The sequence below is a fragment of the Harpegnathos saltator genome, unplaced genomic scaffold, assembly GCF_003227715.2.
Source record: "Harpegnathos saltator strain DR-91 unplaced genomic scaffold, Hsal_v8.6 scaffold857, whole genome shotgun sequence".
Lineage (NCBI taxonomy): Eukaryota > Metazoa > Arthropoda > Insecta > Hymenoptera > Formicidae > Harpegnathos > Harpegnathos saltator.
The window spans coordinates 1-23,821 of record NW_020230712.1 but is presented as its reverse complement, the minus strand read 5'-3'; the positions used below and the strand labels follow the sequence as shown (position 1 = coordinate 23,821).

The following is a 23,821-nucleotide window of genomic DNA, read 5'->3' as shown; positions in this document are numbered from 1 at the left end:
AAACTACATTCTGCATAGGGTCAACGTAACATTATACACATTTCGTGATCTTCCATATGTACGGTCGCGGACATAAAGGTTGTCACTTTTTTTTCTAATGACTTTCGGGACGCATCCCGACTCGAGAAAGATGAGAGCTGCTGCTCCGCCTGCGGAGCACGCTTGCGCTGTAACTCACTACGAAAGACGAGAAATGAAATATACGTGGTATGACTTAAGTATGTCAACAATTATTGCATTCAGCAGAGAAAACCGCTCAGTCAGCGATTAGTGACTAAATAAATTCGATTTCACTTAAAATTTAATATACATACCTGTTCCTGTTCAATACCTTGCAAAAGACGCATTCCCATTTGAATGACTTACACTATGTATCTATCCCTCCGCTGCTGATTTTTCAAAATGTAAGAATTGGGTGCGTTCACGATACTCAACGGTTGAGCAACTGTTGAATAATTTGTCAACGTTATTGGTCCTAATGTAAGGATCTAACAGTAAGGACCAGTAGTGAGTTACTGCGTAGGCGTGCTCCGCAGGCGGAGCAGCAGCTCTCATCTTTCTCGAGTCGGGATGCAACCCGAAAGTCATTAAAAAAAAGTAACAACCTTTATGTCCATGACCGTACATACGTGAGTCGTTTGTAATGTTTCAAGCCTGAACATGAAGATGTCGTTACTGCGTGGAAAATGTTGTAAGATGTGAAAACTACATTTTTTAAATAACTGCTCCGTAATGCTTAGCCCTAAGTTTAGTTATTGCAATGTTTAGTTTTTGCAATGAGTTGTAATATGCGTGTCAGTATGTTTAGTTAACGATGGAAAAAATCAAATTTCGTTCCGTAATTAAACATTTGAATCTGAAAGGGTAAACCATAAGAGAAATCAAAACCAAGTTGGATTCTATTTACGGTGATTTTGCTCCTTCATTTTCAACGGTGAAAGATTGAGTTACCCGAGTTTAAGGCTGGCCTACAAGTATATCTGATGACGAGCGCTCGGTTCGCCCAAAAACTGCAATCAGGAAATGGTCGGCAAAGTGCATCATATCGTACTAAATGATCAGAGATTGAAGGTCAGAATAATAGTAAATGACGCAGGCACATTTTCTGAACGTATGTTTAAAATATTACATGAAGATTAGGATATGAGAAATTTGACTGCATGATGGTTGCCGCATTTGCTGATGTTGGACCAAAAATACATTCGACAAAACATTTCAAAGGAGGGTGTTGCGTAATTCTTCTTTAAGACCTGTGCGGACCTCTGACTTGGTCGTGTTTAAAATAATTTGCGACCAAATAGCTGCAACAGGTGGGCGAGATTGTTCTCCGAATAATTCGGAAGCAAGGCCATTCGGTTCAGTCTCCTCTATATCAGGCAGGTTTTCTTCAAGCGTTGCTGTGATCACTGGTGTAGAGAAGGAAACATTATTAGGTGGAGATGAGACCTGTCCTAAAAGAAAAGGAGAGTGTACTGGAAATGCGATGGAAAGAGAGCAGATGTTTATATCCCTTTTGTGTCGCTATTCGTGGCGAGAAGCCAATACGGGGACATACCTGGATCGCCATCCTGGCCCCTGAAGGCCCTATGCTCAACGTATATCTCGGCAGAAGCCTCGCCGGACTTTTCCGAGGACAACGTGTGATCTAGTGGCGGAGGTAGAATCGTTGGTCTCTCCCCGTCCTCCGACACCTCGCTGGGTGCCGGGGACCTCCGATGCTTCCAATAATCCATAAACTCGCTTAGTGTGTGTAAGATTCGGTCACAAGATGGTGAACGCGTCACTGAATACTCTCTCTCTCAAGTTGGTGCGGCGACTGGCGAGAGAGGTTAAGTCGCGATCTTGAGAGCGATCGAGAACCTGATCGCCTGCTAGAGGACCGCTCCCGGTGCTTACGTCGGCTCTTTAGTGAAGAACGTGGGGATCGGTCTTTCCGATGCTTCATCATGTCGAGAAAATTGGAAAAGTATAAAATAAGCGCGGAAACTTGAACTCACTTGACTCTGTAAGAAGAGAAAACACAATGAGGTTACAGCGCGCGTGGCGGCGCAGGGTGCGACAAAGCGCGCGCAGCGCTACTGGGCAGGCAGGATGCGACAAGGCGCGGGGGCGCCTTTTTTTATTTGAACTCTGTTGACGATGTAGGTAAGAAAGGATAACTACATAGTTAATCCATCTGGACAAGACCAGAGGGAATAAATTGTGTTTGACTCGATAAATACGTTACCATGGGGACATTATAGTATACCATTATGTCGTTTATTTGTTTTATTAGCTATTTTACAATTAAGTATGTCATCAAATGTTATAATAAAACTGTATTCATTTTTACAATATATTATGCCTTTGTATCCATGAATTATGCGAATTGTCGAATACCAACCATTTTACATACAGGGTTTGTCAAAAGTGTGGAAACCCTTAAATAATTTTTGTAAAAATGAAAATATCAAAAAACGGTAAAACATGTATTTTGATTTTTCAAGAAAGCTTGGATACCGATCATTCTCCACCCCCTTGTACGCGGGGATAAAAGGGGGTTGAAAATTTTTAATTGGACTAAGGATCGAATGGGGGCTCATTTGAAAGGTCTTTTCATAACAAACACACCCTTAAAATTTTAAGTCGCTACGACCTCCCCCCATTAAAAATGGCGGCCGTTTAAATTTCAAAATTTCATGCACTTAGTGTTATCCAGGATCAACCGGCTACTTAAAATCAGTTGTTCTCACTGCTACTTAAAATCAGTTGTTCTCACAGCTACTTAAAATCAGTTGTTCTCACGGCTACTTAAAATCAGTTGTTCTCATGGCTACTTAAAATCAGTTGTTCTCACTGCTACTTAAAATCAGTTGTTCTCACAGCTACTTAAAATCAGTTGTTTTCACGGCTACTTAAAATCAGTTCTCACAGATCTTAGGCAGATTAAAAATTAAACGTTTTAAAAATGGCTAGCGAATTGTCGGAACGTGAAAAAATCACTATCCTCATGATGCGTGGATGGGGTGATAACGAACGGTCGTACGCTGCTGTCGCTCAATTATTTGATGAGACGTATCCGAATCGTCGAATTAATAAGTCCACTGTCCTAAAAACAATGGAACGTTTCAGAGAAACTGGTAGCGCAAACAATCGCCCTAATCAGAGAAACCTGCCGTTAACGAAAAAAAACAACTAGATGTTCTGCAAATATCTATTGAAAGTCCCAATTCTACTATTAACAGAGCCGCTCAAACTCATGATACTGCTCCCAAGTCTGTTTGGAGAATTTTAAAGAAAAACAAGTTCCATCCATACAAATTACAATATGTCCAAGAATTGCAAGACGGAGATGTGGAGCTTCGTATAGATTTCTGTGAAAGAATGATGGCACCATGTTCGGCCCATGTTCCCTTATCAAATTGGTTTTACATACGAGGCAACTTTCACGTTAACGGGAGAAGTTATTGGGTGTACAAATTAGTTCGGTCCGTTTTCAAAAGATGGCTCCGGCTGTTATGAATGGTTTATAGTGACTGCCGATTTTGGCGGTTTCAGAGAGGTTAGACATCTACCAATAATATTCAGTTTATATCGCTTTGAGTTTCATATAAAACCTTGCTTCTTACAGTGTTGAAAATGTCGAATTTTGTGTTAACCAAGCAGCATTTGCGGGAGGTTTTAATTTTCTGCTTTAATTGGAAGAAAAGTGCAGCTGAAGCCCATCGAATGCTTGTTAAAGTTTATGGTGACGCTGCTCCAAATGATAAATCATGTAGGGAATGGTTTCGACGTTTCAAGGATGGAGATTTCTGCGTCGAAGACAAGCCTCACTCTGGACAGTAAAAAATTCGAGGACAAAGCATTAGAGGCATTACTCGAAGAAGATCAGAGTCAAACGCAAGAGGAGCTTGCAGAATCATTGAAAGTGACTCAACAAACCGTTTTCGTACGATTGGGACATGGGAATTATTCAAAAACAAGGAAATTGCGTGCCTTATGAACTGAAACCGAGAGACGTTGAAAGGCGTTCTTCATGACAACGCTCGGCCTCATGTCGTAAAAAGCCAAAAGTCGTAAAAAAATATTTGGAAACGCTCAAATGGGATGTTTTACCGCACCCGCCGTATTCTCCGGACATTACTCCTTCTGATTACTAGTTGTTCCGAAGGATGCAGCACGATTTGGCAGGTCACCGGTTCACTTCTTTCGCAGATATCGAAAATTAGCTCCAAACTTGGAAGGCCTCAAAAGACGAGTCATTTTTTCAAGATGGATTTCGAAAATTGCCTGAGAAATGGGAGAAAGTAGTAGCCAGCGATGATAAATACTTTAATTTATCTGTTCATTCTGTTCATTCATTTTGTTTTGAAATAAATACATCTTTTAACACAAAGAACGGACCGAACTAATTTGTATTCCCAATATATAACCATTTTAATTTGTTTATACATAAAATAAAATTAAATTAAAAAGAGATACTTATGATTTTGTTTACCTCCACTCTTGTCGTGACGTAGTGACCTCATGCACCGTTTGTGAAGCTTTACTATGCATCCACTAGCAACAGTCCACGTTGGTCTGAATGGTTAGACCGTCGCATAGTAACCCCGGGTTCGAGTCTGGCTTCGTCCTGACGTACATTTTCTTTTGACGTATGCGTCATCACACACACGTTGTGAGAAGCTTTCGCTATGCGTCCCGCTAACAATTGTCTATTAACGTGATCCAGGTAGTCGAACCGTTGCATAATAGGAACCCCGAGAGTCCGGGTTCGAGTCTCGCATCGTCTCCTGATATACATTTTCTCTTGACGTATGCGTGAAGTCATGGTCATCATCTTGCCCATAGAAGCAATAAAAAAGATTTTGCGGAAAGAGTTATCGATAAAAAATTTAATCAATTAACATCCAATTTTACTTAAAGATTTTGCAATTTGAGTTAGAGACCGTATTCCTTTACTACTAGTGACCTTCCTTCTTTCTTCATATTGATACGAAGCGCAAAAAAGTAGAGTTTCATTCGGCCAGAAACATTATGGGGATTGTTTTGTGAAATGGCCATGACATATGTCTCATCGATTATTTTTGAAAAAAAAAACTGTCACTGTTACACATCATGCTTCATTATTAGAATATCAAAACATACTAATATACTAATTCTATATAATAATATACTAAATATACTAATTCATATACAATAACACTAATACTAATTCACACATATGCAATCATCATGATCAAATTGCTTTATTACTTAAAAACTTTCTTTGAATGAAATGACTTGTCTTCCCTCCACTATTCGTTTGATCTAGCCTATGCGGCTTTTTTATTAGAACACAAAGAAATGGCTAGATGAGAAAAATTCGCAATCAACAGAGAAGCAATTGCAACAGTAAATGAATATTTTGCATGGCTTGACCTAATCTACTTCGCTGTCGGAATGAGAGGACTAGAAGAGAGATCGACAAAATGTATCGAGATAAAAGAAAACTATAGTGAAAAAAAATCCATTTTGTCCAAAACCGTAAGTTCTTTATTGTTAGATTCGTGATTAATCAAACAGCCGATGTACATTGTATATTGTGAGCGAAACTGTTGTGAAATGCGATAACTTCATTGCGAGTTCATAAGTAATAAAGGACTAACATTTAACAATTTGATACCGATACATTAAAAATAAAAATATAATAACAGAGACAAATCGAGCGGATAATACGCCACGCGAAATTATCGCTCTTTCAATTTGCCACTTGAGATTTTCGCGGGGACGCCGTCCATCTCCATTTTCGTCGTCGCTACTGTACTTGTCGGCTTCTTCTTACTGTACGCGTAGTAGTAAAAGTCCGCAAATAATACAAGCATGAAAACTTGTTGCGGCAGCAACACCAGTGCTGGCCATAGCGGGTAACCGCAATCCATCCACAGTAATTGAGAAGTGTGATACGCCAATATAAAGAATTGCAGCATTTGTAGCTGAGTGATATGCTTCTTCCATGATTTCGTGTCTATTTTCATAGATGACAACAAATAGTGCGTGTACATAATCGAATGAACGAGTGTGTTGATTACTCCTGAAAGAAAATATTAACGATCGATCAAAAAACATAATGAGATGCAAATTCCCACGGCTGCATGTTATAAAATGGTTGTTAATCACAGTAATAAATTATACGAGAATGTTGGATTGGTGTCGCCGTGAAATACTTCATATACAAGTGAATTTATAAAAGATGAAGGGCATTTGCCAAAAAAATTTGTTTCTCCAGCATATTACGTAATACAGATCTTAATATTCCGCGAGTACATTTATCATTGCAATTATACGTACCTATAAATGTACCGTGACCACCGGGATAATATTTAAGGGCAGTCCAAACCGCTATTACCATGCCACAGTGGTGATATACGTGAAGGAAGTTGACTTGACTTTGTTTCTTTCTAAGTACAAAGAAGAATGTCTCCAGCAGATCTGCGATCTTGAGCATGAAGTAATACCACACCAATCTGGCAATCTGGTAAGTGGTTAAATTGTGTATTGTTTTGTCATTCAGTAACCTTTCTTCTTTTTTTAATACGAAGCGCAGAAAAATAAAGATTTCTCATGGCTATGATATAACTATATAATATACTAAATATCGTCTTATTTACAAAATGTAAGTACAAATTTCGCAGAATTAGCATCGGTGAAAGAAGATCAGAAGAGAAAGAGAGTAAGGCAAAGTATGAGAGACGGGGTGTAACACATCCTGCTAATTTCTGTACATATGTAATTAATTAATTTCTTACAATTACCTGTATTGCATTTGGTGTATACGAGTAATCGACAGGTTCGCAATTAAAATTGTATCCCCTTAACCAAGCTGTATTTAATAGCTGTGTAAATATAAAATGTCTGTAAATCTTTTTAGACTTTTATAGACCAGTGTCATTTTGCTCGCCCCATTTATATAATAAAATGATCAATTTAGGATAATTCAGGTACAATGTTAAATATTACATTTAGAAGCATTCTTTCCTTTAAGCGTATCAAAAAGTTTACGAAATTAACAACATGACCGAAGTTATGACTTTTTACATGTTAGCGTTTGGTATTTTCTGTACATCGAATAATTTGATGATTAAGTGACAGAATGTCCTCTTTTCATCTTTACTTTAGTGAGAAATCGAAAGTTTAAGAGTACTTAAATTTACAACTTACCATATAAAATAAGTACATGTTAAATATAATTTGTAAGACATTATATATCTGTAATATTCTGTTCAACTTGTACGGTACCCTTTTTTCCATAAACTTCGGCAGAAGAACATATATGCTATATATGTAGAATATAATCAAAAGTGGGAGCCGCCATAGTGTGTCAACCAGAAAGAAATCTTTTGTACGTGGATCTTGAAACAGAAAAAAATTACTAATAAAAAATCAGTAAAAAATAGCAATATGATTACAAGTATGTCTTACAATTATGCGTATATACATATAGTCTGTTTGATAAAATTTTGTCCACTTAAACTTTTACATGGAAACTGCTACACGCGAAATTCCAAAGAGTTAATAGTGGGATAATTTTATTAAGATGTTTGGAATAGAAAGCTTCAATTGTTGTCCGACCTTCGTGAAAAAAAGACATATATTTCGTGATGCGTGCATACGCATAGCGTTTTGATGATTTGTTTTTTTTGTATACATCCTGAAAGACCAAAAATGTCGTGCTTTGCTGTTATTAAGTATATGAAAAAGTTTAAAATATTTATAAGTGAGGGGGCCAACCGCTACTTATTGAGGTGAAAAAAGTCGATGATTTCCCGGAACGTAATTCTATGCAGATAACGACGGACAGTAGATGCACTGATTGTACGAATATTTGTAGACAATATCATAGTGACGTGAATTGAAGCCGTATCGAAGAAAAAAGGGCTAAATCATATGTCATGTGACACAATAAGATGTATACGTGCACATAATGAAAAATATCGAAGCAAAGTGAAGAAACTTCCGCTGTCTGAAAAACACGTCGAGAAAAGAATTGCTTGGGTGTACCGAGATCTTGTTCAGCTTGATATACTTTTTTGTATATATTAGGTGTACAACTTTGCTTCAGCCGTTTTTTTCCGAAATTCGAGGCTTTATTGTAAAAAACTGGTTATACATTTATGACTCAAAGTATTGTCCATCGCTGACCACTACTTTCTCCCATCTTTCGACCAGCGTACGAATCCCGCGTTGAAAAAACTGGTCATCTTTTGAAGCGATCCACGAATCCATGCAATTTCTTACTTCTTCATAAGACCGGAAATGCTGGTCAATCAGGCCGTGTGCCATTGATCGAAACAAGTGATAGTCAGAGGGAGCAACGTCTGGAGAATACGGCCGGTGGGGTAGGACTTCCCATTTCAACGTTTTCAAGTATGACTTGACCATTCTCGCAACATGGGGTCGAGCATTGTCATGGTACTGTTACGTCCTGCTGACTCAGCGGACCCTAGACTTCTTTTATAAATAAGGGAAATCGAATTTATGATTACTTATCATATGGCCGAATGCGCTCAGGCATGATACCACACGACGATATCTCTGGAATTTTCGATACCCCGAAAATACTAACAATCTTGAATCAACTCCTATCCTGTTTTCCACGCGCTTAACCATTGATAATAGTACCACGACATCGTTCTTAGAAATATCGATATGTACTTCTTAAGATAGCTGCCACGTTTTTTTTATTTACAAAAGACTTTCGAAATCCCCTTATTGCCACATGCAATTTATCTCCTATAAAATAATCTTCTGGAACATTTCCCCCAAAACCCCACTCTCTCAACCGAGCTGACTTTTTGAGAAAAGTCAAAAGCCTCACTCACTTCTCGCCGATCCAGCACCCAGGACAGACGCTTCTCTCCAGCACCCCTTCAGGGTTTCTTAACAATCAAGCCAACTTGTGGCTTAGACCGACCAGTATTCTTCACTTGTTAATTATTCGGTGCAACGATCTTGTGCTTTCTTGGGCCATTGAGAGCGATCCTGCCGAAACCAGCTGCCTGTCCTTGGCGCAGAACTTGAGGCATCTATCCTCACAGAGACGCAACAACCACACCTTTCATTGTCTACTAAGATCAGAGAAGTCCAGCAGTAAGTTGCTTATATTTTCTTTTACCTGAGTGACCTCTTTCGTTTCATTTTTTTATCTTTTCTTCTCTCTCTTTTCTTTTCCTTTCGTTTTACTTCCGTTTTCTATCCTCCTTGGCATTCCTCCTTAATTGTTAAATCAGACGTCAGTGGCCCAATCCTTTCGATCACAGTCGGACATAACGAACACGGAATATTGTTCTGAGTAATCGAGAATCATTGTTCTGAGCCCGATTGTTAACCACATATGTATACGGACACATTATAAAATCTTACAAATTTTATTTCATTGTGAACTTCCGTCTAATCACTAATAAAACAAGTTGTTTGTAATTGTAAACCAATCACGTTTTCCAAATAATTATTCTCAACCAAAAATTCTCCCTTCCCTCAACTGTCGCTCACGGTCCTATCCCAGGTAAAAGGATTCAGTTCCATGACCTAAATAAAGGACCACCGACGTACGTCTGCGCCAGATAAAGGGATCATTCCGATCCTTGATCTGTTCCGCAGATTTGCGAGTACGTCGGAGCTTGCGAAAGCAAGCGTCAAGTTGCGTTCCTCCTGCAGGACGTAACACTACAAAATCACTTTATCGTGTCTCTCGTTGTATTGTGGCCGTTTGTCTTTCAATGCTCGGCTCAAACGCATTAATTGCGTTCGATAACGATCGCCTGTGATTGTTTCAGTCGGTTTTAACAGCTCATAATACACTACGCCGAGCACTGGTCCCACCAAATGCAGAGCATGACTTTGGAGCCGTGAATATTCGATTTGGCCGTCGACGTGGAAGCATGGCCGGGATGTGCCCATGATTTTCTGCGCTTGGGATTATCGTAATGATCCCAATTTTCGTCCCCAGTCATAATGCGATGCAGAAATCCCTTCCGTCTTTGCCTTTCAAGCAACTATTCACAAGCAAACAAACGTCGTTCAACATCTCTCGCTTTCAACTCGTACGGCACCCAATTTCCTTGCTTCTGAATCATTCCCATGTCTTTGAGGCGTTTTGAAATTGCTTCTTGAGTCACTCCCAATGATCGTGCCAATTCTTCTTGACATTGACACGAGTCTTCATTAAGTAATGCCTCCAATTCTGCATCTTCGAAAACCTTCTCTCTTCCATCACTATGCCGGTCTTCGACGTGAAAATCACCGTTCTTGAAGCGTTGAAACCACTCACGACACGCTCTTTCACTAATAGCGGCCTCACCATAAGTATTTAAGAGCATTCGATGACCCTCAGCCGCAGATTTATTGCCAAGTTTATTGCACGACGTCTATGATCTATTTATTTCGAACATTACTTACCGCTAAAGCCATTTATAGGAAAACGGCGGAAGCAAAGTTGCAAAGTACACCTAATACGTAATTTACTCGTACACGAGTATTATGTCATCAGTATTATGTGATCAGAGATATATTCTGATTTCATTGAATTAAAATGCGTATTCGGCTGTGGTGCATATGGCAAAGCAAATATGACGCATTTATCAATATTTGCATGAAAAATAACAAGCTATTGTAAATATAGTCTGTTTTAATTTTAAAGGCCGCGAATTTTTCTTGCTTATTGAATGTTTTTTTTTTTAATTTAGACGTGATAGATAGCAGACGACTCGTTACTTTATAATGATGCGTCACGTCTGTCCGCTGTGAACAATGCAGTGGATCATGAATGAAGACGAGAAACTCTTTATTGTACGTGTAAGTTGTACTCGAACTGCTAACTTACTGGTCAAGCGGTTACGTTGCCTTACTGTTATGATTCTTTGTTACATGCAAAAGTCCATCAATATAAGTTTCTCAACAAATGAAATCCGACAGCCAAAGAACGCGTAAAAATGGATATAATGGGTGAAACTCTAACCTGCTAAATGGTCGTTCAGGAATAAGTATCCTTTGATCACTTCGTTTAGAAGCGCAGTCATGATGAAAATCGAATAATGTTTATAATTTTCTTATTATAATCTTCGTACACTTAATTGGATCTCTTTCTCTATCTTTTTTATTTCTTCCTTGGTCCAAATATCTGTACCTCTAATCTTTTTCCCCAAAACAGTTATCTTAAAATACAATGTTCGTTGTTGGAGAAGTATTGGTTTCTTTCTTTGCTGATTCTCTTCGACACGACGAGCTACTTCGCAATTTTTCAAACAACTGTCGGACAGGTTGCTTCTCATCAAATTTCTCTCTTGACTTCATTATATTACAATGAGGAGAATGTTAAATATGTACACTGACGCGTGCATGAAAATTATCATGTGCTGTCTCATGGAAATCGTCGACTTCTCGAATAACTTAACCCGTCCATGACGATGAAAAAGTATTGAATATTAAATATTCATACGAACGCACGTCTCATTTTCTATTGATCAACTTTGTAGATTGAATAGTTCAAGATTTCCAACACAGTTTCTTGTTGCAGGAAATGACGACGTTATGTCACTAAGGTGAAATCCTTTTAAATAAAATAAAGAAGAAAGAGAGGAGAAAAAGGTAATTGATATAATTAAGAAGCAAACTACATTCTGCATAGGGTCAACGTAACATTATACACATTTCGTGATCTTCCATATGTACGGTCGCGGACATAAAGGTTGTCACTTTTTTTTCTAATGACTTTCGGGACGCATCCCGACTTGAGAAAGATGAGAGCTGCTGCTCCGCCTGCGGAGCACGCCTGCGCTGTAACTCACAACGAAAGGCGAGGAATGAAATATATGGTATGACATAAGTATGTCAACAATCATTTGCGTTTACCGGAGAAAACCGCTCAGTGAGCGATTAGTGACTATTGGTCCTTACTGTTAGATCCTTACATTCGGACCAATAACGTTGACAAATTATTCAACAGTTGCTCAACCGTTGAGTGTCGTGAACGCACCCAATTCTTACATTTTGAAAAATCAGCAGCGGAGGGATAGATACATAGTGTAAGTCATTCAAATGGGAATGCGTCTTTTGCAAGGTATTGAACAGGAACAGGTATGTATATTAAATTTTAAGTGAAATCGAATTTATTTAGTCACTAATCGCTCACTGAGCGGTTTTCTCTGCTGAATGCAATAATTGTTGACATACTTATGTCATACCACGTATATTTCATTTCTCGTCTTTCGTAGTGAGTTACTGCGTAGGCGTGCTCCGCAGGCGGAGCAGCAGCTCTCATCTTTCTCGAGTTGGGATGCGTCCCGAAAGTCATTAAAAAAAAGTGACAACCTTTATGTCCATGACCGTACATACGTGAGTCGTTTGTAATGTTTCAAGCCTGAACATGAAGATGTCGTTACTGCGTGGAAAATGTTGTAAGATGTGAAAACTACATTTTTTAAATAACTGCTCCGTAATGCTTAGCCCTAAGTTTAGTTATTGCAATGTTTAGTTTTTGCAATGAGTTGTAATATGCGTGTCAGTATGTTTAGTTAACGATGGAAAAAATCAAATTTCGTTCCGTAATTAAACATTTGAATCTGAAAGGGAAAACCATAAGAGAAATCAAAACCAAGTTGGATTCTATTTACGGTGATTTTGCTCCTTCATTTTCAACGGTGAAAGATTGAGTTACCCGAGTTTAAGGCTGGCCTACAAGTATATCTGATGACGAGCGCTCGGTTCGCCCAAAAACTGCAATCAGGAAATGGTCGGCAAAGTGCATCATATCGTACTAAATGATCAGAGATTGAAGGTCAGAATAATAGTAAATGACGCAGGCACATTTTCTGAACGTATGTTTAAAATATTACATGAAGATTAGGATATGAGAAATTTGACTGCATGATGGTTGCCGCATTTGCTGATGTTGGACCAAAAATACATTCGACAAAACATTTCAAAGGAAGGTGTTGCGTAATTCTTCTTTAAGACCTGTGCGGACCTCTGACTTGGTCGTGTTTAAAATAATTTGCGACCAAATAGCTGCAACAGGTGGGCGAGATTGTTCTCCGAATAATTCGGAAGCAAGGCCATTCGGTTCAGTCTCCTCTATATCAGGCAGGTTTTCTTCAAGCGTTGCTGTGATCACTGGTGTAGAGAAGGAAACATTATTAGGTGGAGATGAGACCTGTCCTAAAAGAAAAGGAGAGTGTACTGGAAATGCGATGGAAAGAGAGCAGATGTTTATATCCCTTTTGTGTCGCTATTCGTGGCGAGAAGCCAATACGGGGACATACCTGGATCGCCATCCTGGCCCCTGAAGGCCCTATGCTCAACGTATATCTCGGCAGAAGCCTCGCCGGACTTTTCCGAGGACAACGTGTGATCTAGTGGCGGAGGTAGAATCGTTGGTCTCTCCCCGTCCTCCGACACCTCGCTGGGTGCCGGGGACCTCCGATGCTTCCAATAATCCATAAACTCGCTTAGTGTGTGTAAGATTCGGTCACAAGATGGTGAACGCGTCACTGAATACTCTCTCTCTCAAGCTGGTGCGGCGACTGGCGAGAGAGGTTAAGTCGCGATCTTGAGAGCGATCGAGAACCTGATCGCCTGCTAGAGGACCGCTCCCGGTGCTTACGTCGGCTCTTTAGTGAAGAACGTGGGGATCGGTCTTTCCGATGCTTCATCATGTCGAGAAAATTGGAAAAGTATAAAATAAGCGCGGAAACTTGAACTCACTTGACTCTGTAAGAAGAGAAAACACAATGAGGTTACAGCGCGCGTGGCGGCGCAGGGTGCGACAAAGCGCGCGCAGCGCTACTGGGCAGGCAGGATGCGACAAGGCGCGGGGGCGCCTTTTTTTATTTGAACTCTGTTGACGATGTAGGTAAGAAAGGATAACTACATAGTTAATCCATCTGGACAAGACCAGAGGGAATAAATTGTGTTTGACTCGATAAATACGTTACCATGGGGACATTATAGTATACCATTATGTCGTTTATTTGTTTTATTAGCTATTTTACAATTAAGTATGTCATCAAATGTTATAATAAAACTGTATTCATTTTTACAATATATTATGCCTTTGTATCCATGAATTATGCGAATTGTCGAATACCAACCATTTTACATACAGGGTTTGTCAAAAGTGTGGAAACCCTTAAATAATTTTTGTAAAAATGAAAATATCAAAAAACGGTAAAACATGTATTTTGATTTTTCAAGAAAGCTTGGATACCGATCATTCTCCACCCCCTTGTACGCGGGGATAAAAGGGGGTTGAAAATTTTTAATTGGACTAAGGATCGAATGGGGGCTCATTTGAAAGGTCTTTTCATAACAAACACACCCTTAAAATTTTAAGTCGCTACGACCTCCCCCCATTAAAAATGGCGGCCGTTTAAATTTCAAAATTTCATGCACTTAGTGTTATCCAGGATCAACCGGCTACTTAAAATCAGTTGTTCTCACTGCTACTTAAAATCAGTTGTTCTCACAGCTACTTAAAATCAGTTGTTCTCACGGCTACTTAAAATCAGTTGTTCTCATGGCTACTTAAAATCAGTTGTTCTCACTGCTACTTAAAATCAGTTGTTCTCACAGCTACTTAAAATCAGTTGTTTTCACGGCTACTTAAAATCAGTTCTCACAGATCTTAGGCAGATTAAAAATTAAACGTTTTAAAAATGGCTAGCGAATTGTCGGAACGTGAAAAAATCACTATCCTCATGATGCGTGGATGGGGTGATAACGAACGGTCGTACGCTGCTGTCGCTCAATTATTTGATGAGACGTATCCGAATCGTCGAATTAATAAGTCCACTGTCCTAAAAACAATGGAACGTTTCAGAGAAACTGGTAGCGCAAACAATCGCCCTAATCAGAGAAACCTGCCGTTAACGAAAAAAAACAACTAGATGTTCTGCAAATATCTATTGAAAGTCCCAATTCTACTATTAACAGAGCCGCTCAAACTCATAATATTGCTCCCAAGTCTGTTTGGAGAATTTTAAAGAAAAACAAGTTCCATCCATACAAATTACAATATGTCCAAGAATTGCAAGACGGAGATGTGGAGCTTCGTATAGATTTCTGTGAAAGAATGATGGCACCATGTTCGGCCCATGTTCCCTTATCAAATTGGTTTTACATACGAGGCAACTTTCACGTTAACGGGAGAAGTTATTGGGTGTACAAATTAGTTCGGTCCGTTTTCAAAAGATGGCTCCAGCTGTTATGAATGGTTTATAGTGACTGCCGATTTTGGCGGTTTCAGAGAGGTTAGACATCTACCAATAATATTCAGTTTATATCGCTTTGAGTTTCATATAAAACCTTGCTTCTTACAGTGTTGAAAATGTCGAATTTTGTGTTAACCAAGCAGCATTTGCGGGAGGTTTTAATTTTCTGCTTTAATTGGAAGAAAAGTGCAGCTGAAGCCCATCGAATGCTTGTTAAAGTTTATGGTGACGCTGCTCCAAATGATAAATCATGTAGGGAATGGTTTCGACGTTTCAAGGATGGAGATTTCAGCGTCGAAGACAAGCCTCACTCTGGACAGTCAAAAAAATTCGAGGACAAAGAATTAGAGGCATTACTCGAAGAAGATCAGAGTCAAACGCAAGAGGAGCTTGCAGAATCATTGAGAGTGACTCAACAAACCGTTTTCGTACGATTGGGACATGGGAATTATTCAAAAACAAGGAAATTGCGTGCCTTATGAACTGAAACCGAGAGACGTTGAAAGGCGTTCTTCATGACAACGCTCGGCCTCATGTCGTAAAAAGCCAAAAGTCGTAAAAAAATATTTGGAAACGCTCAAATGGGATGTTTTACCGCACCCGCCGTATTCTCCGGACATTACTCCTTCTGATTACTAGTTGTTCCGAAGGATGCAGCACGATTTGGCAGGTCACCGGTTCACTTCTTTCGCAGATATCGAAAATTAGCTCCAAACTTGGAAGGCCTCAAAAGACGAGTCATTTTTTCAAGATGGATTTCGAAAATTGCCTGAGAAATGGGAGAAAGTAGTAGCCAGCGATGATAAATACTTTAATTTATCTGTTCATTCTGTTCATTCATTTTGTTTTGAAATAAATACATCTTTTAACACAAAGAACGGACCGAACTAATTTGTATTCCCAATATATAACCATTTTAATTTGTTTATACATAAAATAAAATAAAATTAAAAAGAGATACTTATGATTTTGTTTACCTCCTCTCTTGTCGTGACGTAGTGACCTCATGCACCGTTTGTGAAGCTTTACTATGCATCCACTAGCAACAGTCCACGTTGGTCTGAATGGTTAGACCGTCGCATAGTAACCCCGGGTTCGAGTCTGGCTTCGTCCTGACGTACATTTTCTTTTGACGTATGCGTCATCACACACACGTTGTGAGAAGCTTTCGCTATGCGTCCCGCTAACAATTGTCTATTAACGTGATCCAGGTAGTCGAACCGTTGCATAATAGGAACCCCGAGAGTCCGGGTTCGAGTCTCGCATCGTCTCCTGATATACATTTTCTCTTGACGTATGCGTGAAGTCATGGTCATCATCTTGCCCATAGAAGCAATAAAAAAGATTTTGCGGAAAGAGTTATCGATAAAAAATTTAATCAATTAACATCCAATTTTACTTAAAGATTTTGCAATTTGAGTTAGAGACCGTATTCCTTTACTACTAGTGACCTTCCTTCTTTCTTCATATTGATACGAAGCGCAAAAAAGTAGAGTTTCATTCGGCCAGAAACATTATGGGGATTGTTTTGTGAAATGGCCATGACATATGTCTCATCGATTATTTTTGAAAAAAAAAACTGTCACTGTTACACATCATGCTTCATTATTAGAATATCAGAACATACTAATATACTAATTCTATATAATAATATACTAAATATACTAATTCATATACAATAACACTAATACTAATTCACACATATGCAATCATCATGACCAAATTGCTTTATTACTTAAAAACTTGCTTTGAATGAAATGACTTGTCTTCCCTCCACTATTCGTTTGATCTAGCCTATGCGGCTTTTTTATTAGAACACAAAGAAATGGCTAGATGAGAAAAATTCGCAATCAACAGAGAAGCAATTGCAACAGTAAATGAATATTTTGCAGGGCTTGACCTAATCTACTTCGCTGTCGGAATGAGAGGACTAGAAGAGAGATCGACAAAATGTATCGAGATAAAAGAAAACTATAGTGAAAAAAAATCCATTTTGTCCAAAACCGTAAGTTCTTTATTGTTAGATTCGTGATTAATCAAACAGCCGATGTACATTGTATATTGTGAGCGAAACTGTTGTGAAATGCGATAACTTCATTGCGAGTTCATAAGTAATAAAGGACTAACATTTAACAATTTGATACCGATACATTAAAAATAAAAATATAATAACAGAGACAAATCGAGCGGATAATACGCCACGCGAAATTATCGCTCTTTCAATTTGCCACTTGAGATTTTCGCGGGGACGCCGTCCATCTCCATTTTCGTCGTCGCTACTGTACTTGTCGGCTTCTTCTTACTGTACGCGTAGTAGTAAAAGTCCGCAAATAATACAAGCATGAAAACTTGTTGCGGCAGCAACACCAGTGCTGGCCATAGCGGGTAACCGCAATCCATCCACAGTAATTGAGAAGTGTGATACGCCAATATAAAGAATTGCAGCATTTGTAGCTGAGTGATATGCTTCTTCCATGATTTCGTGTCTATTTTCATAGATGACAACAAATAGTGCGTGTACATAATCGAATGAACGAGTGTGTTGATTACTCCTGAAAGAAAATATTAACGATCGATCAAAAAACATAATGAGATGCAAATTCCCACGGCTGCATGTTATAAAATGGTTGTTAATCACAGTAATAAATTATACGAGAATGTTGGATTGGTGTCGCCGTGAAATACTTCATATACAAGTGAATTTATAAAAGATGAAGGGCATTTGCCAAAAAAATTTGTTTCTCCAGCATATTACGTAATACAGATCTTAATATTCCGCGAGTACATTTATCATTGCAATTATACGTACCTATAAATGTACCGTGACCACCGGGATAATATTTAAGGGCAGTCCAAACCGCTATTACCATGCCACAGTGGTGATATACGTGAAGGAAGTTGACTTGACTTTGTTTCTTTCTAAGTACAAAGAAGAATGTCTCCAGCAGATCTGCGATCTTGAGCATGAAGTAATACCACACCAATCTGGCAATCTGGTAAGTGGTTAAAATGTGTATTGTTTTGTCATTCAGTAACCTTTCTTCTTTTTTTAATACGAAGCGCAGAAAAATAAAGATTTCTCATGGCTATGATATAACTATATAATATACTAAATATCGTCTTATTTACAAAATGTAAGTACAAATTTCGCAGAATTAGCATCGGTGAAAGAAGATCAGAACAGAAAGAGAGTAAGGCAAAGTATGAGAGACGGGGTGTAACACATCCTGCTAATTTCTGTACATATGTAATTAATTAATTTCTTACAATTACCTGTATTGCATTTGGTGTATACGAGTAATCGACAGGTTCGCAATTAAAATTGTATCCCCTTAACCAAGCTGTATTTAATAGCTGTGTAAATATAAAATGTCTGTAAATCTTTTTAGACTTTTATAGACCAGTGTCATTTTGCTCGCCCCATTTATATAATAAAATGATCAATTTAGGATAATTCAGGTACAATGTTAAATATTACATTTAGAAGCATTCTTTCCTTTAAGCGTATCAAAAAGTTTACGAAATTAACAACATGACCGAAGTTATGACTTTTTACATGTTAGCGTTTGGTATTTTCTGTACATCGAATAATTTGATGATTAAGTGACAGAATGTCCTCTTTTCATCTTTACTTTAGTGAGAAATCGAAAGTTTAAGAGTACTTAAATTTACAACTTACCATATAAAATAAGTACATGTTAAATATAATTTGTAAGACATTATATATCTGTAATATTCTGTTCAACTTGTACGGTACCCTTTTTTCCATAAACTTCGGCAGAAGAACATATATGCTATACATGTAGAATATAATCAAAAGTGGGAGCCGCCATAGTGTGTCAACCAGAAAGAAATCTTTTGTACGTGGATCTTGAAACAGAAAAAAATTACTAATAAAAAATCAGTAAAAAATAGCAATATGATTACAAGTATGTCTTACAATTATGCGTATATACATATAGTCTGTTTGATAAAATTTTGTCCACTTAAACTTTTACATGGAAACTGCTACACGCGAAATTCCAAAGAGTTAATAGTGGGATAATTTTATTAAGATGTTTGGAATAGAAAGCTTCAATTGTTGTCCGACCTTCGTGAAAAAAAGACATATATTTCGTGATGCGTGCATACGCATAGCGTTTTGATGATTTGTTTTTTTTGTATACATCCTGAAAGACCAAAAATGTCGTGCTTTGCTGTTATTAAGTATATGAAAAAGTTTAAAATATTTATAAGTGAGGGGGCCAACCGCTACTTATTGAGGTGAAAAAAGTCGATGATTTCCCGGAACGTAATTCTATGCAGATAACGACGGACAGTAGATGCACTGATTGTACGAATATTTGTAGACAATATCATAGTGACGTGAATTGAAGCCGTATCGAAGAAAAAAGGGCTAAATCATATGTCATGTGACACAATAAGATGTATACGTGCACATAATGAAAAATATCGAAGCAAAGTGAAGAAACTTCCGCTGTCTGAAAAACACGTCGAGAAAAGAATTGCTTGGGTGTACCGAGATCTTGTTCAGCTTGATATACTTTTTTGTATATATTAGGTGTACAACTTTGCTTCAGCCGTTTTTTTCCGAAATTGGCTTTATTGTAAAAAACTGGTTATACATTTATGACTCAAAGTATTGTCCATCGCTGACCACTACTTTCTCCCATCTTTCGACCAGCGTACGAATCCCGCGTTGAAAAAAACTGGTCATCTTTTGAAGCGATCCACGAATCCATGCAATTTCTTACTTCTTCATAAGACCGGAAATGCTGGTCAATCAGGCCGTGTGCCATTGATCGAAACAAGTGATAGTCAGAGGGAGCAACGTCTGGAGAATACGGCGGGTGGGGTAGGACTTCCCATTTCAACGTTTTCAAGTATGACTTGACCATTCTCGCAACATGGGGTCGAGCATTGTCATGCTACTGTTACGTCCTGCTGACTCAGCGGACCCTAGACTTCTTTTATAAATAAGGGAAATCGAATTTATGATTACTTATCATATGGCCGAATGCGCTCAGGCATGATACCACACGACGATATCTCTGGAATTTTCGATACCCCGAAAATACTAACAATCTTGAATCAACTCCTATCCTGTTTTTCACGCGCTTAACCATTGATAATAGTACCACGACATCGTTCTTAGAAATATCGATATGTACTTCTTAAGATAGCTGCCACGTTTTTTTTATTTACAAAAGACTTTCGAAATCCTCTTATTGCCACATGCATTTTATCTCCTATAAAATAATCTTCTGGAACATTTCCCCCAAAACCCCACTCTCTCAACCGAGCTGACTTTTTGAGAAAAGTCAAAAGCCTCACTCATTTCTCGCCGATCCAGCACCCAGGATAGACGCTTCTCTCCAGCACCCCTTCAGGGTTTCTTAACAATCAAGCCAACTTGTGGCTTAGACCGACCAATATTCTTCACTTGTTTAATTATTCGGTGTAACGATCTTGTGCCTTCTTGGGCCATTGAGAGCGATCCTGCCGAAACCAGCTGCCTGTCCTTGGCGCAGAACTTGAGGCATCTATCCTCACAGAGACGCAGCAACCACACCTTTCATTGTCTACTAAGATCAGAGAAGTCCAGCAGTAAGTTGCTTATATTTTCTTTTACCTGAGTGACCTCTTTCGTTTCATTTTTTTTATCTTTTCTTCTCTCTCTTTTCTTTTCCTTTCGTTTTTACTTCCGTTTTCTATCCCCCTTGGCATTCCTCCTTAATTGTTAAAATCAGACGTCAGTGGCCCAATCCTTTCGATCACAGTCGGACATAACGAACACGGAATATTGTTCTGAGTAATCGAGAATCATTGTTCTGAGCCCGATTGTTAACCACATATGTATACGGACACATTATAAAATCTTACAAATTTTATTTCATTGTGAATTCCGTCTAATCACTAATAAAACAAGTTGTTTGTAATTGTAAACCAATCACGTTTTCCAAATAATTATTCTCAACCAAAAATTCTCCCTTCCCTCAACTGTCGCTCACAGTCCTATCCCAGGTAAAAGGATTCAGTTCCTTGACCTAAATAAAGGACCACCGACGTACGTCTCGCGCCAGATAAAGGGATCATTCCGATCCTTGATCTGTTCCGCAGATTTGCGAGTACGTCGGAGCTTGCGAAAGCAAGCGTCAAGTTGCGTTCCTCCTGCAGGACGTAACACTACAAAATCACTTTATCGTGTCTCTCGTTGTATTGTGGCCGTTTGTCTTTCAATGCTCGGCTCAAACGCATTAATTGCGTTCGATAACGATCGCCTGTGATTGTTTCAGTCGGTTTTAACAGCTCATAATACACTACGCCGAGCACTGGTCCACCAAATGCAGAGCATGACTTTGGAGCCGTGAATATTCGATTTGGCCGTCGACGTGGAAGCATGGCCGGGATGTGCCCATGATTTTCTGCGCTTGGGATTATCGTAATGAACCCATTTTCGTCCCCAGTCATAATGCGATGCAGAAATCCCTTCCGTCTTTGCCTTTCAAGCAACTATTCACAAGCAAACAAACGTCGTTCAACATCTCTCGCTTTCAACTCGTACGGCACCCAATTTCCTTGCTTCTGAATCATTCCCATGTCTTTGAGGCGTTTTGAAATTGCTTCTTGAGTCACTCCCAATGATCGTGCCAATTCTTCTTGACATTGACACGAGTCTTCATTAAGTAATGCCTCCAATTCTGCATCTTCGAAAACCTTCTCTCTTCCACCACTATGCCGGTCTTCGACGTGAAAATCACCGTTCTTGAAGCGTTGAAACCACTCACGACACGCTCTTTCACTAATAGCGGCCTCACCATAAGTATTTAAGAGCATTCGATGAGCCTCAGCCGCAGATTTATTGCCAAGTTTATTGCACGACGTCTATGATCTATTTATTTCGAACATTACTTACCGCTAAAGCCATTTATAGGAAAACGGCGGAAGCAAAGTTGCAAAGTACACCTAATACGTAATTTACTCGTACACGAGTATTATGTCATCAGTATTATGTGATCAGAGATATATTCTGATTTCATTGAATTAAAATGCGTATTCGGCTGTGGTGCATATGGCAAAGCAAACATGACGCATTTATCAATATTTGCATGAAAAATAACAAGCTATTGTAAATATAGTCTGTTTTAATTTTAAAGGCCGCGAATTTTTCTTGCTAGTATTATTAGTATATAGAATGTTTTTTTTTTTAATTTAGACGTGATAGATAGCAGACGACTCGTTACTTTATAATGATGCGTCACGTCTGTCCGCTGTGAACAGTGCAGTGGATCATGAATGAAGACGAGAAACTCTTTATTGTACGTATAAGTTGTACTCGAACTGCTAACTTACGGTCAAGCGGTTACGTTGCCTTACGTTATGATTCTTTGTTACATGCAAAAGTCCATCAATATAAGTTTCTCAACAAATGAAACCGACAGCCAAAGAACGCGTAAAAATGGATATAATGGTTGAAACTCTAACCTGCTAAATGGTCGTTCAGGAATAAGTATCCTTTTATCACTTCGTTTAGAAGCGCAGTCATGATGAAAATCGAATAATGTTTATAATTTTCTTATTATAATCTTCGTACGCTTAATTGGATCTCTTTCTCTGTCTTTTTTATTTCTTCCTTGGTCCAAATATCTGTACCTCTTATCTTTCCCCCAAAACAGTTATCTTAAAAACGCAATGTTCGTTGTTGGAAAGTATTGGTTTCCTTTCTTTGCTGATGCTTTTCGACACGACGAGCCACTTCGCAATTTTTCAAACAACTGTCGAACAGGTTGCTTCTCATCAAATTTCTGTCTTGACTTCGTTGTATTACAATCAGAAGAACGTTAAATATATACACTGACAATGCATCAAAATTATCATATGCTGTCTCATGGAAATCGTCGACTTCTCGAATAACTTAACCCGTCCATGACGATGAAAAATTATTGAATATTAATTACTCATACGAACACACGTCTCATTTTCTATTGATCGACATTGTAGATTGAATAGTTCCAGAATTTCCAACACAGTTTCTTGTTACAGGAAATGACGACGTTATGTCACTAGGTGAAATCCTTTTAAATAAAATAAAAAAGAAAAAGAGGAGAAAAAGGCATTTGATATATTGGGTGAGTGCAAAAGTTCGTGCGGAGTTTCAATAGATAGAGTTATAAGCGTCGTAAAGTGTTGTCATTAATACTTCCATCTACATATTATATAACGTGGAAAGGTGACGTCTTCAGCTGTTATTAAAAAAAAAATCATTTGTTTTCATACAAACTGCTTCGAGAAATATCACTTTAAAAATGAGTATCGATAAGGTGCATTTACGGCATGTTATGCTTTACGAGTTTCGGAAGGGAATAAACGTTGCCGCAGCCGTAAAAAACATTCAGGATGTTTATCAGGATGAAGCACCAGCTAAACGAACTGTGGAAAATGGTTTGCTAAATTTCGGCGCGGAGAATTTAACCTTGAAGACGAGCCACGCTCTGGTCGACCTTCTGACATTGATGACGATGTTTTGCGTACTTTAGTGCTCAATAATCCGCGAATTTCAACAGAAGAAGTTGCTACAGCACTAAACGTTGACCGAT

At 38.6% G+C, this 23,821-nt stretch overlaps 4 protein-coding genes across 4 annotated transcripts; all 4 read right to left on the bottom strand.

Moving 5' to 3' along the window:
• Nucleotides 1-910: 910 nt before the first annotated feature.
• On the bottom strand, nt 911-2,009 carry LOC112590544 (uncharacterized). The gene is made up of 2 exons (XM_025307403.1): nt 1,556-2,009; nt 911-1,451 (listed from the first exon to the last, which is right to left on the bottom strand). The coding sequence occupies exons 1-2, from the start codon at nt 1,731-1,733 to the stop codon at nt 1,216-1,218; spliced, it is 414 nt and encodes a 137-aa protein (XP_025163188.1). The 5' UTR covers nt 1,734-2,009; the 3' UTR covers nt 911-1,215.
• A 3,482-nt stretch (nt 2,010-5,491) lies between these two features.
• Nucleotides 5,492-11,240, bottom strand: LOC112590548 (elongation of very long chain fatty acids protein AAEL008004-like). The gene is made up of 5 exons (XM_025307408.1): nt 10,976-11,240; nt 7,180-7,370; nt 6,774-6,854; nt 6,310-6,493; nt 5,492-6,052 (listed from the first exon to the last, which is right to left on the bottom strand). Exons 1-5 carry the CDS (start codon nt 11,034-11,036, stop codon nt 5,709-5,711), a joined length of 861 nt encoding a protein of 286 aa, XP_025163193.1. The 5' UTR covers nt 11,037-11,240; the 3' UTR covers nt 5,492-5,708.
• Nucleotides 11,241-12,452: 1,212 nt separating this feature from the next.
• Nucleotides 12,453-13,731, bottom strand: LOC112590545 (uncharacterized). The gene is made up of 2 exons (XM_025307404.1): nt 13,278-13,731; nt 12,453-13,173 (listed from the first exon to the last, which is right to left on the bottom strand). Exons 1-2 carry the CDS (start codon nt 13,453-13,455, stop codon nt 12,938-12,940), a joined length of 414 nt encoding a protein of 137 aa, XP_025163189.1. The 5' UTR covers nt 13,456-13,731; the 3' UTR covers nt 12,453-12,937.
• A 3,484-nt stretch (nt 13,732-17,215) lies between these two features.
• Nucleotides 17,216-22,809, bottom strand: LOC112590547 (elongation of very long chain fatty acids protein AAEL008004-like). The gene is made up of 5 exons (XM_025307407.1): nt 22,710-22,809; nt 18,904-19,094; nt 18,498-18,578; nt 18,034-18,217; nt 17,216-17,776 (listed from the first exon to the last, which is right to left on the bottom strand). Exons 1-5 carry the CDS (start codon nt 22,768-22,770, stop codon nt 17,433-17,435), a joined length of 861 nt encoding a protein of 286 aa, XP_025163192.1. The 5' UTR covers nt 22,771-22,809; the 3' UTR covers nt 17,216-17,432.
• Nucleotides 22,810-23,821: the final 1,012 nt, after the last annotated feature.